Source organism: Boleophthalmus pectinirostris, unplaced genomic scaffold (genome assembly GCF_026225935.1).
Source record: "Boleophthalmus pectinirostris isolate CB_2022bp ecotype Guang Dong unplaced genomic scaffold, ASM2622593v1 HiC_scaffold_1, whole genome shotgun sequence".
In the NCBI taxonomy this organism is placed as follows: domain Eukaryota; kingdom Metazoa; phylum Chordata; class Actinopteri; order Gobiiformes; family Gobiidae; genus Boleophthalmus; species Boleophthalmus pectinirostris.
The window spans coordinates 38,036,443-38,048,424 of record NW_026570970.1 but is presented as its reverse complement, the minus strand read 5'-3'; the positions used below and the strand labels follow the sequence as shown (position 1 = coordinate 38,048,424).

Here is an 11,982-nt window from a genome sequence, read left to right as displayed (position 1 = left end):
ACAGACACAGGTCACAAAGTGCTTCACATACAAAAGATAAAAAACAGCATAAGATACATTCAAACAGTCATAGCAGCTCTCAAGGAGGTAGTTTACTCCACAGTTTAGGGGAGAGAGCTTTTCCACTCCTCCAAAGTCTGTCCAGAGGCAGGGCAGTACCACTTGCCACGTACCTGTGTGTGCCCAGTAGATTTGGCTTTTGCTTCCCCGCACAACTTACACTGGTAGTGGTAGTGCTCTTTAGTTTGGCGTTTCTTGGGGGGCTCACCTCTCCGCTCACGCTCCTGATCTTCAAGTGCAGCCTTCTGTAATCGCCATTCACGATGACGATTAAGAGGGTTTACCCCTGAGTGGGTTTGAGAAGGGGCTATAGGTGGCTGGTGGGTGGTGGCCCTATCCTGGGTGGATGCTGAGGGGGGCTGAGGGGTGGTGGACCAGCCCTGTGTGGATGGCCAGTCAGCAGGCTGAAATCCTTCCAGAGGTCTTGGATGAAAACCCAGAAGATGAATGTGCAGATGTGACTGTGCCACACATCACGGACATTACGTTTCAGGTAATACGATGTCAAATGTTTGATCATTCAACAGAAAATATGGAAAAACTAATTTTAAAGAGTTTTTTTTAAATGTACAACTGACAAACTTTATAATATAAGTGCCTTATTTTATTAATCACCTCAGGAATCTGAATACCCATTTGTGGACAGCGATGACTCAGTGATGGAGCTCTTACAAGGCCAAGTTGAGGAGAGTGATGCGTCTGCTGGGCCCATTGAATCCCCACTTGAGGAGAGTGACGCCACTGCGAGGACCATCCAAACCCCTTTTGAGGACACTGGGCCTGTCACCCCAGCTCTGGTACAGTGGATACATATCTTATTTTGTAATCTAATTGAATCTGGTCTACACTCATCTAATTACCATTGGAAATGTAATTTTATTTATATATTTTTTATTGATATTTATGGTTTTGTTGTTTATTTTGTTGTGGCAGGTCACAAGTTCTGATTCCAGAGGCATTCCTGGATGGGAGGCAGTTGATGCTTTGGCAGGGTACCTGGTTGGGCTGAACCGATCAATAACTGCTCTCTCGAATACTGAGGTGGCAGAGATATTGAGGCTGTACAGCTGCTTGAACATCTTCGACCAGACCCCCACCCGATACACCCTCAAAAGTAAAAAAACAACTTTGTCAGGACCTTGGAGAGCGTCAAGGAAGCGCAGTGGCTCTGCTCCAGGCCAGCAAGCTGCTGAAAGGTATCTATCTACATCTCATACAGTTGTAATTGTTCAGCGTCTGTATTAGTGTATTTGAGTGAATATGTCAACAGGCATATATTGTGTGCACTATGTGACATGGTCATCTTTTTGCAGATTGTACATGGTTCATGGCCAGGCTGCGCACAGACCAGATCATAACCGAGTTTCAGAGTGTGTGGCTCTGAAACTGTACAAGGAGTTCAGGGAGGCCAGAAATAGGCCAAAGGACAATAAGGGCAAGACTTTTCCCATTCCACAGTCGATTGTCATGGCTTACAGCCATATCAAGCAGCTGGTTGAGGACAGCAGAGACATTATGGACAAGACTGACCTGGTGTTAGTGAACATCAACAACACCACGGTGTCCTCCTGGTAAGTTCATCCTTAATATCTTTAAGATTTTTTTTTTTAAATTGCATTGCTGGGTTTCAGATGACATTACAGCATTCTATTGGACAATATTAACTAATACAGATGGAGGGCAGCTAAAATTTCAATTGTTACAATCCAAAATGATGTTGCAATACAGTGAGATCAAAGGTTTAGTCAGTAATTGAAAATACCAGGTTCACCATTTATGAATTCAACTTTTGGATATTTCATGGTAAAGTACAGTGTGATCAATAGGGAATTTGCCCTCATCTTAGAGTATGACATCATCACATTCTAGAATCTGAAAACCTTCAATTGGTGGTTATCAGATTTTAGAATGTGATGATGTCATACTCCCAGATTGGGGACAAGAGACAGGTTTTTATATATATATATATATATATATATATATATATATATAGTACATTGCCATTAAATATACAAAAAGTACACTCATAAATGTTGAGCTGATCATTTTTTTTGTCACTAGACCCAAGAACTGACTGTATTACAACAAAAATATTATATTCACTTTAGCTGCCTCCCATCTGCATTAAATCATATTGTCCTATAGAATGTTATGATGTCATCTGAAACCCAGCAATACTTGAACACAGTTCTAAAAAACATGTTGAACTAAATCGTATTATTGTGTGTGTGCTTGTGTTTTTTTGTTTTTCTTTCTCTTCAGGCTGCATGATCGGCAAAAAAGAACTGAGCGAGATTTGCTCCTTCAGGGCACACATCTTCCTGGACAGATCACTGTAGCTGAGGAATCGCTCCCTGAACCCCTTGCCTTACCATCGCGGCCGGTTCAGCGTGGGCACAGTCCTCTGGTGTTTCAGGAGCCAGAGAACCTTGAGGGTTTGGCAATGATACGACAGCGTCGCAGTGCCAGAGCACCAGCGCCAGAGAGAATCAGCCTCAAGCATGATGGTGCTGAGATCCCTCCTTCCCACAGCTGTATGCAGGAACAGTCCTCAGTCTATCAGCTGCCCCCAGCACATCACCAGAGCTGGCCCTCTTTCCATCCACAAGCCATGGACCACACCCAGGGCTGGTTCTCTAACCCTCACCAGTTACCCCCAGCATACCCTCAGAGTTGGTTCTCCTCCCAACAGGCACCCTCAGCACCCCCAACTCACCCTCAAGGCTCAACGCCTTACCTGGCACCCCCAGCACACTCCTACGGTTGGCCCTCCCAGCAATCCTCCACATGCACCCAGGGCTGGTCTGCCACACACCACCTGCCCTCCACATCCACCCTTTTACCCCCATTGTTAGGACTTTGTTAGGAACTGTTAGGACTTTGTTAGGAACTGTTTGGACTTTGTTAGGAATTAAAATACAGTCCATTTGGTGCAGGGAAACGGCCGAGATCTCCTCTGTTGGACTGTGCCAGAAGGTACTCCACAGCAATGCGCTCTCCTGCAATAATTAGGGGAGAAAAAGATTTTTTAATTTCCAGGTCACAGCTTATTTAGTTATCACCAACAGCAGTCTTCTTTCTTACCAGTAGGTTTCCCGGGGGGGATAAACTCGGGAATGAGGGGTCTTCCCAACACTCTGTTGCTCAGCACATTCACACTTGACAGCAACCATATGTCATATATTTTTGTCCCGGATGTTTCAGTCATGGCAAGTGCTTGTGCTGAGCGGTTGATGTTCCACCTCGATTCACACTCAAGCATATACATTTGAGTATGCAGTGCACCACCCTGATAAGACAAAAAACAGGATCACTGATTTCTGCACATTGCAACATTATAACAATATGACACATAGCATCCAATACAAAATGTTCTATATGTAGGATTAAAACTTGCCTGGAATGAATGCACACTGGTGCTTGTGGAAACTCTCAAGAGAGGAAGACCCTCTGCCGCATCTTAGGACATCCAGTGTCTTGTCCCCTTTCTCCAGCCCTGAGCCAGTGTTGGTGTACAGCTGCACCCCTGGTGGATCCTGGATGCAAGCAAGGTGTTTCTGCTGCACCTCCCACACTCGAGACATGCTCTCATGGTTAATGAGGTGCAGTCCAGTGCCATCCACCAGCTGCCACATGGAGTCAAGGAGACATTTGATGCGGGCACGGGTCTCCTCTACCCCCCCGGTTCTCCTGCGGCAGTGCCTCGCTAACTCCCTCGTATTGATGGTTGCCAACACCTGAGCATCGGTTGGCTCACGCCCATGGTGCTTCTTTTTCAGTTCTGCCCGCTTGGCCTCCTTCAAGCGACAGACGTCCTGCTTGTCCCACTCAAAGATGCTGCTGGACAGTTTGGAGCAGAATGTGCCATACAGTGGATGGTGTTCTGTGGTGAGACCATTTGTGAACCGCCTCATGAAATGGAACACATCCAAACGCACAGTACACGTCCAAGGCCGAAACCACTGCAGAACGGGGCTCACTCCTACATAAATAAACAATAAAAAAACATACCTTATGGATCTTACAGATCTATAACCATCAATTATAAAAAGTGTCTGTTTACGTGTATTTATATACCAATAGCTATGAATACTAACATGTACATGAATCTGTGTGTGTGTATGAACACTGATGTGTATTGTGTATGTGTGTATACCAAAAGAACTAAATATGTATTCTTTCCTGCACTCTTAAAAATTATTTTTTTCTGTAAATAGTTCTGCCATTTTGTATCTTATTCTATATGTTAATAGGATTAGGGTTAGGCAAAAGAAGTGTTAAAACTTCAGCCTAAACCCCTACAGTCTGTAGAATAACTTTGGTGCTTTGCATAATTTCTGTGTTAAATCATTGTAATATGATGATCAAAGAAAAATAAAGTAACTAACTAACTGCCTTAATCTGCTGGCAAAAACATCACAACACAAAGCACAGGTAACCCACCTCTGTCGCTGCAACAGTCTCTGTCCACATAGATGGCGTCTGGCTGTGGCTCACCAGCATCCCTGTACCGTTTCACGATGCCTTGGCACAGGTCATCCAGGCCAGCTCCCTCACCGGTTGTAAGGACAGAGTTGAGAACTTGACCATGCTCGTTCCCAATATTGGTCATCCATGTTGCTGTGTCCTCAATCCCTCCAGCCAGTTTTTTGGTGACCTATATTATAACAAAGTACATACTTCATAAACACATGTATTCTTAGCCAACTCAAAAAGAAAAAGAAAAAAATTGGGCTTATAAAGTTGTACATTTACCTTTTTAGTGGAGTCAAGCTTGAGAATTCGGCCAAATGTTGAGGTGATGACACCTTTGAGCTCGTCCAGGTGACCAACAACATCATTTGCATGAACTGTCTCAAACCACTGGTCCAGGGGCAGGCGACGGAAGGGCGGTGGTGGCACATAAACAGTCTGGGTCTGGCTGAGGCAGGATTTCTTGTGCATTTCACATTCTGTGAAATAGTCACAAGACCTCCGAGCCCACTCCTCACTGTGCGCTTCCTGAAAAGCCTGCTGCAGGTAACTGGAGCTATTCCCTGCTGTTCTCGGACGGAGAAGTGTCACACATTTCCTGTCCAGTGCCAGATGTGTTGTCAACACAGCAGGGAATTTGTTGCGCTTTGACGGGTCCAGCTGATTTAAAATGTCACAACTCCAAGGACAGACAGGTTGCTTGCACTTGCTGCACCTTGGGTAATCACCTCCAATCAAATAATATTTAGATGCCACATCGATGACCTCTCTGACTTTGGGGTATATCCCAGAGTGGTGCATCTTTCGTTTGCACTGGGTGCATTTCAGTGGAATTCCCCACATGCGCATTGGAGCCCAAAGAAACATCCTCTGTCGAAAATAGTCATGTGGATCTGGAGGTGATGCAGATCTCACTGGGCTTGGGGGGTGGTGCCAGTTTTCCCGGATGTCCTGTCTCAGCTGCCCATTCGCTTCATACAGGACGTGGGCAATCCACTCCTGGTCACCTGGCCGGATGACCCTGAGGAACGGCTTGGGTAAAAACCTAGTCCGGCTTAACTCTCGACAGGACAAAAGCACCGGGAGCCCTGGTGTTGCTGCTGGAGGAGGGGCAGAGGCAGAGGCAGGAAGAAGTAGTCGGTGGTGACTCTGACTTGCTGGTGCCATCTCAAGAACTGTTGGAGTTGGAGGGGCAGGAGCATCTTGGGAGCAAATGACAGGTGTCTTGTCCTTGGTGGGGAGGGAGGCTGGAGCAGGAGCATCTTGGGTGTGGATGTTTGGTGTTTCTGTTATTTCCAGGGCCTGGGCAGTAGAGGAGTAGGAGGAGGCTGAAGGGGCCGGAGGTGACATTTTTGGAATGTCACCTGTGAGTGATTTCACAGCATGACATCTTTCAAGGTGGTGTGTTAATCCCATTGTTCCCTGGGCCTTCACACCACAATGTTCACACTGCTCCTGGGTGTGGTAGTCCAATAGGTGCTGTGAGAACTGGTCCACCGGAACTTTCTCAGCACAAACACCGCATGTCATGGCAGCAGGAACTGAACCTTCCTCACTTCCAGATGCTGCACTGGCCCTTGGTGTGCTGCTGTTCTCCTGTGCAGCCTGTGGATCTGGTAGTGCCTGTGCCTGCTTTCTTGACTAGAAAAAAAAAAGAAAAAAAAGAATTTGCAACAAAACAAGTCAATGAATCACAGAATCATGCAGAACCAATAGACAATGATCCATGAGAAACTGACTAAACATTAAAGACAGGATAATGTGCTGTGTGTGAGAGCAGTGCTGAGTGTAGGTTGTGTGTGTGTGTGTGTGTGTGTGTGTGTGTGTATGTATGTGTGTGTGTTGGGGGGAGGGGTAATTTACCTCATGGTAACCACATTGGCAGGGGATTGTTTTGCCAAAAATGTCGACCTTTCTGACAGTTTGGCCGAACACCAAAGGAGTCAGAGGACAACTCTGGATCCTCTGTAGCACTGCCCTCCAACGTCTGCTCCCAGGTCTCTGGCCAGTTGAAAATTTGTATTTTCCCTGAGCGTAGAGGGACATAACACCAGCCCAGTGTGCATCTGGCTTTTGGCTCTTTGGCATGTCTGTGAAAGAGGATAAGAGAAGACAATATTTAGACATCTAAGCTTTTCATTGAATAATGCCTGAACTTATTAAAATACATTTGATAGCCCTCCTTTTGGTGTTGTATTCTCTGCTGGTAAATGATGTGACCTCAGGTTGAACTCTTAAACTAGTGTCTGTTATCTACTGGAGACCTACACGCCGAATGTATACAAATAAAAGTTTTATTTTTTTCAGACTCTGATTCACAAAACACCCTAATCATCGCTGTTGGGCAAGTGACTTTAAAACTATGTTATTTATTACTTATTACTGTCATTTCAAAGTAATTAGTTGCATTACAATATTACTGCATTTAAAATGTAAAACATTACATTACTATTGTATTACTTTAAGTTACTCTCAACAAAAGAACTGTGCAAGGTGCAGAACGTTTGCGCCATATATGGACTGAACCAGGGCTAAACCAGGGCTGAATCAGGACTGAACCAGGTCTAAACGAGACCTGAACCAGGACTAAACCAGGTCTAAACCAGAACTGAACCAGGACTAAACCAGGTCTAAACCAGAACTGAACCAGGACTAAACCAGGTCTAAACCAGAACTGAACCAGGACTAAACCAGAATTGAACCAGGACTAAACCAGAACTGAACCAGGACTAAACCAGGTCTGAATCAGGACTGAACCGGGTCTAAACGAGACCTGAACCAGGACTAAACCAGAACTGAACCAGGATTAAACAAGGTCTGAATCAGGACTGAACTGGGTCTAAACGAAACCTGAACCAGGACTAAACCAGGTCTAAACCAGAACTGAACCAGGACTAAATGAGGGCTAAATCAGGACTGAACCAGGACTAAACCAGGTCTAAACCAGAACTGAATCAGGTCTAAACCAGAACTGAACCAGGACTAAATCAAGACTAAACCAGGACTAGTCTTGGACTAGAGAGTCCGTGGAACAGAGTGACCGCAAAGCGCGATTGGTCTTCGGGCGCGGTTAGCTCCGTGCCGCGGGACTTGCGCGCGGGTCTTTTCCCGCGTAGACCCTCCGGTAAACGCGGGCGCCTCTCCGGGCCCATCCCGACATTCTGAACCGCAACGATGCCGTTTCACCGCGGCTGATTAGTGCGTTACATTACTGTGTTACAGCAAAAAGCTACACATTACAGTAACTTTTATAACGCATTACTCACAACACTGATGCACGGACCTCAATTTCAAAACACTTTTGTCACGTTGCTACTCGCTAGTGATTACAAAATCACAAGTCACAAACGAATACAATTTAAGTACACTAATCTATAACATTTTGGTAAATTGTACTTACTTGTAATGATACGATGCGATCGTCGCTGATGAATAAAGTGCGTGAGCTCAGAATGAAGTTTTTCAATGTACAGTGTCTCACCAACCTGCTAAGTGGAGACGGACACTGATTGGCTCCTTCACCGCGAGAGGCTCACTGCTCCCATTGGCTCTTTTGCCCCTCGGAGACACAGGCGCGCCAAAGCATCTGATTGGCTCTTTTGCCCCCATTGTTAGGACTGGTTAGGACTTTGTTAGGAACTGTTAGGACTTTGTTAGGACTTTGTTAGGACTGTTAGGATTTTGTTAGGACTGTTAGGATTTTGGTAGGACTTTGTTAGGAACTGTTAGGAGTTCGTTAGGAATTAAAATACGGCCACGACAATACATCACTGTTACGTCATACCCTCACAGGAAATGTCGAAAAACCACCTGAACACACAAGAGCAGAGTGAATACTGAAAAATCTCAGTTCGATCTAGCACACAATAACACACAGTAAAACATATGGAGTAAGAAAGCTGTCAAAAATATTCGTGCGCATAAAATAGAAATCCGTGCGTATTTGTAAACTCTCAAATGAGTCCAGTCGTACATAAAATATATTGTGTGTATTTTATCCCTCAGAATACGAATTGAAAAATTACGACGTCATGAATTACAATCACGAAATGAAAATTTACGATTACGCTTTCATCAGTACGAATACGAATTCACAGACGGAACTTTACTGTTAAAAATACGTCATCACTTCACAGACATTATTCAACGAGCAGAAGAAACATCGATCAAGATCAAGACTGTGCAGCTCAAGTTTGTAGCAGAGTAAAAACAGAGTAATAGCACAAGAAGCTACAACAGCGACCAACAAGTGAAGACTGACTGATGCTCGCTGTGGCTGTAGCCATGAATGTTTTAATCTAAACCTACAGAGAACCTGATATTTGCTAATTAGCCCTGGGATTATGTTACGTCGGATGTTAGCTAACTGGCTACCACTATGTTTTCTAACATATAGGTGCAATTTCCCGTTCAGAGGAGGTGTTTCTACACAATATTATACAGCAGCGTTCGGTTCCCGAATTCAAGACATTTTTACAATAGATTTTGATTAACCCACTTGTTGGTCGCTGTTGTAGCTTCTTGTGCTATTAGTGTTCCTTTTCATATAAAATAAACAACATACAGTGCTCCTCAATTAGCCTAGTGTAAAATCTACTGTGCAGTTCTCAGTGGAGTCGAAAAACTTGTCCTCGTGGAGTGGAAAAACGTGACGTTGTCGGCAGGATTCGAACCTGCGCGGGGAGACCCCAATGGATTTCTAGTCCATCGCCTTAACCACTCGGCCACGACAACACGTCACCATTACGTCATAGGGAGCTTTAAAAGGATTAAGACGGGAGACTTAACGTTTACACAATATTTACCTTCTGATAAGAGAGAGAGAGAGAAAAAAAAGATGAGCTAAAATACTTTATAAAAAAAAGAATTAAGCGTTTCATTCATGGAACTGTGCATGCTCCATGGTTTCATCGTCGTGAAAGTTTAAAGTAAAACGAAGTAAAACAAAGTAATCTAGTGAGTAGAGATTCTGTTATCATCTGCTCTGACACAGATCTGCTCACCCTCTCTGATCATTTCCCATAAAATGTGTTTTCTCCACAGATTGTCTATGGTTTTATCTAACACGAGCGCGAGATCATCAACAGTCCGACAGCGCCATCTGCTGCAGCGTGGCAGTATTAACACGTCTGACCACAGGGACACTCCTTTTTATGATGAGTAAAACGTTTTGTGTCTCACTACTTTATTTTGTGTCTCACTACTTTATGGCCCTTAAAGTCTAAAAACGCCAAACGTTTTCTCATTCATTCTTAAAAGAAGTGTTTTTTTTTTGTTTTTTGTTTTTTTTTGTAGTCCCTCATCTTTTATAGAAAAAACAATTTCATGTAACAAATCAGGACTAATTTGATCCATGAGGGACATAACCTGCACACAGCAGCGCAGACATTAAACAGGTCTATCACAAATTAAAAGAAAATTTTAAATAAGGAACTAAAATATCAAATAAGGCACAAATATGCATGTAATTTTATTATTATTATTAAATATATAGTAGGCTAAATTTAATATATATATTGGCTATTTACAATTGGGGTGGGATTGAACTCGCTGTCAGAAGCCTAATTATCGAATGTCGTAAGGTAAAGGATAATTATTGCGAAAGTTTTGTGTAATGTTGTTTAGATAAGCCCTACAGCTCGCTCAGTTTAAAGTAGAAAAATCAAAACATGTCGTTGTCGGCAGGATTCGAACCTGCGCGGGGAGACCCCAATGGATTTCTAGTCCATCGCCTTAACCACTCGGCCACGACAACACGTGATATACCCGCCATTAGAGCTCTTAAAAAGACAGGCACTGGATTTAGAAACGGGTCCAGCAACAGTGACAAAAGATCAACCCTGACAAACATAATCACGAATTAAAGCAGCAAGGGGCGTCGAGCGGCACTTGCCCGGTGCGCACGCTCCTCTCACGCAGCGTTATTGTCCCTTCCCGAGGGCTGCCCGGGCCAACACATCCTCCACCAGAAAAATGACACACTGCACCTTTAAATGTTTTTTAGGCGTGTTTGCGCCTCTGTTGGACAACCGTGAAAAATACCCCATGTTAATCATATATAGTTTTGCTTCTAGTCGTTCATAGAATTGAATTCCCAAATTTGGTACAGATCCGATAATGTTGACGTTTCATGTCTGTGGTAGGGAGCACTATACTGTTCACTTTTCATATGTTTTATAGAGGATTATATTCTGGCCGAAATCATGCATTAACAATTCAATATTTGGCTAATATCTGGATTGTCAGGGGGCGTGGTCATAATAATATTTTTGGTTTGTCTTCACTATTTCATTTTTGGATATTTTCATAGCACTGTGAGCAGGCTCGCATCTCCACAGACCTGACTCTACTTCTCCTGCTTTTTTCCGTGGAAATGTTGTCCCTTTGCCTATATTCCACAGTCTGGAATATAGATGGAATATAGTAAATAGTAGTAATAATTCAGTCATACTGTTTCTGTTCTTTTTGTTTGTTTGTTTTTACTTAATATAATCTCCTTCCTGGTTGGACATGGGCAGTAATTCCATGTTATATATCATGAGCACAAGTCTCTCCACCAACAACATAAAAACCTGAACTTTCATTTGCCCTATTATTATTATTATGTTTATTAAGGACATCACAATCGCATTAGACAAGCCAGATGCATTGCTTTGAGTGTTTTAGCACAAGTGCTAGTTTTCAACACCTGTCCATATAAAAATATAAACTACATGCATAAAAACAGAAAGTACAAGACACATAAATTACATACAGATAAAATATATACAGTAGATTTTAGTGGATGCAGTTTTGACTGGAAACATACAATAACTTTAATTTCCTTTTAAATTTGTTGTAGTTGGTTTCCAATTTTAAATGAGCTGTTAAACCGTTCCACAGACTAGCCCCTTTAAAAGAGAACGAGGACTGACCAAGAGCCGTCCTGTACCTAGGAACAACACAATTACCACTAGTAGCGCCTCTTGTGTTCGCTCTTGTGAACATTTTATGGTCCTGGCAAATTCTGAGTGTAATGGTGTATTGCGGTTAAGACACTTAAAAAATAATTTAAGATTGTTAAAATTGATAAAATTTTCAAAGTTAAAAAGTTGATGTTTCTTTGTAATTTCACAGTGGTGCCAGTTTTTGGGCTTTTTGTCAAAGATCTTAAGGGTCAGTTTGTATAATGAACAAAGCGGTTTTAATGTAGTTGAGGAGCCTGGGACCATGAGGTGATACAATAAGACAGATGAGAGAAGATCATTGCGTTCATGAATATTTTAGAAGTGTGGAGCGATAGATCTTTACGTATGAAACGAAAGCAACTGAGACTAATCTTAATCTTCTTCACCAAGTATTTTGTGTGACCAGTAAATTTTAAATTTTCATTTAGAATGAGGCCAAGGTATTTAACTTCACTGACAGCTTGAATTTTCTCATTGTGCATAGTCACTTCAAAGTCAAAGT

General features: G+C 43.0%; 3 protein-coding genes and 2 non-coding genes across 5 annotated transcripts in view; 1 reads left to right on the top strand and 4 right to left on the bottom strand.

Moving 5' to 3' along the window:
• Window positions 1-448: 448 nt before the first annotated feature.
• On the top strand, window positions 449-2,926 carry LOC110162719 (methylcytosine dioxygenase TET3-like). The gene is made up of 5 exons (XM_055154625.1): window positions 449-553; window positions 681-857; window positions 994-1,256; window positions 1,374-1,631; window positions 2,323-2,926. The coding sequence occupies exons 1-5, from the start codon at window positions 449-451 to the stop codon at window positions 2,924-2,926; spliced, it is 1,407 nt and encodes a 468-aa protein (XP_055010600.1).
• A 520-nt stretch (window positions 2,927-3,446) lies between these two features.
• Window positions 3,447-8,142, bottom strand: LOC129409204 (uncharacterized). Its single transcript, XM_055154572.1, has 5 exons — window positions 8,019-8,142; window positions 6,397-6,623; window positions 4,816-6,174; window positions 4,504-4,717; window positions 3,447-4,042 (listed from the first exon to the last, which is right to left on the bottom strand). Exons 1-5 carry the CDS (start codon window positions 8,140-8,142, stop codon window positions 3,447-3,449), a joined length of 2,520 nt encoding a protein of 839 aa, XP_055010547.1.
• A 177-nt stretch (window positions 8,143-8,319) lies between these two features.
• The window catches only part of LOC129409195 (extended synaptotagmin-3-like), an 8,251-nt gene continuing 4,588 nt past the window's right edge, over window positions 8,320-11,982 (bottom strand). The window contains exon 4 of the mRNA XM_055154494.1: window positions 8,320-8,343. Coding sequence (XP_055010469.1) covers window positions 8,320-8,343 — 24 coding nt within the window. The remainder of the gene's footprint in view (window positions 8,344-11,982) is intronic.
• trnas-aga (transfer RNA serine (anticodon AGA)) lies at window positions 9,186-9,267 on the bottom strand. Its single transcript has one exon. It is a non-coding gene; the product is annotated as a tRNA-Ser (tRNA).
• On the bottom strand, window positions 10,207-10,288 carry trnas-aga (transfer RNA serine (anticodon AGA)). Its single transcript has one exon. It is a non-coding gene; the product is annotated as a tRNA-Ser (tRNA).

Coding starts and splice junctions, on each gene's coding strand:
- LOC129409204 (XM_055154572.1), bottom strand. CDS start 8,142: ATGGGGGCAAAAGAGCCAATCAGATGCTTTGGCGCGCCTGTGTCTCCG. Junction 6,175..6,396: donor GCCAATGTGGTTACCATGAG/GTAAATTACCCC, acceptor TTTTTTTTCTAG/TCAAGAAAGCAGGCACAGGC. Junction 4,043..4,503: donor AGACTGTTGCAGCGACAGAG/GTGGGTTACCTG, acceptor TTATTTATGTAG/GAGTGAGCCCCGTTCTGCAG.
- LOC110162719 (XM_055154625.1), top strand. CDS start 449: ATGGCCAGTCAGCAGGCTGAAATCCTTCCAGAGGTCTTGGATGAAAAC. Junction 554..680: donor TCACGGACATTACGTTTCAG/GTAATACGATGT, acceptor TAATCACCTCAG/GAATCTGAATACCCATTTGT. Junction 1,257..1,373: donor GGCCAGCAAGCTGCTGAAAG/GTATCTATCTAC, acceptor ATCTTTTTGCAG/ATTGTACATGGTTCATGGCC.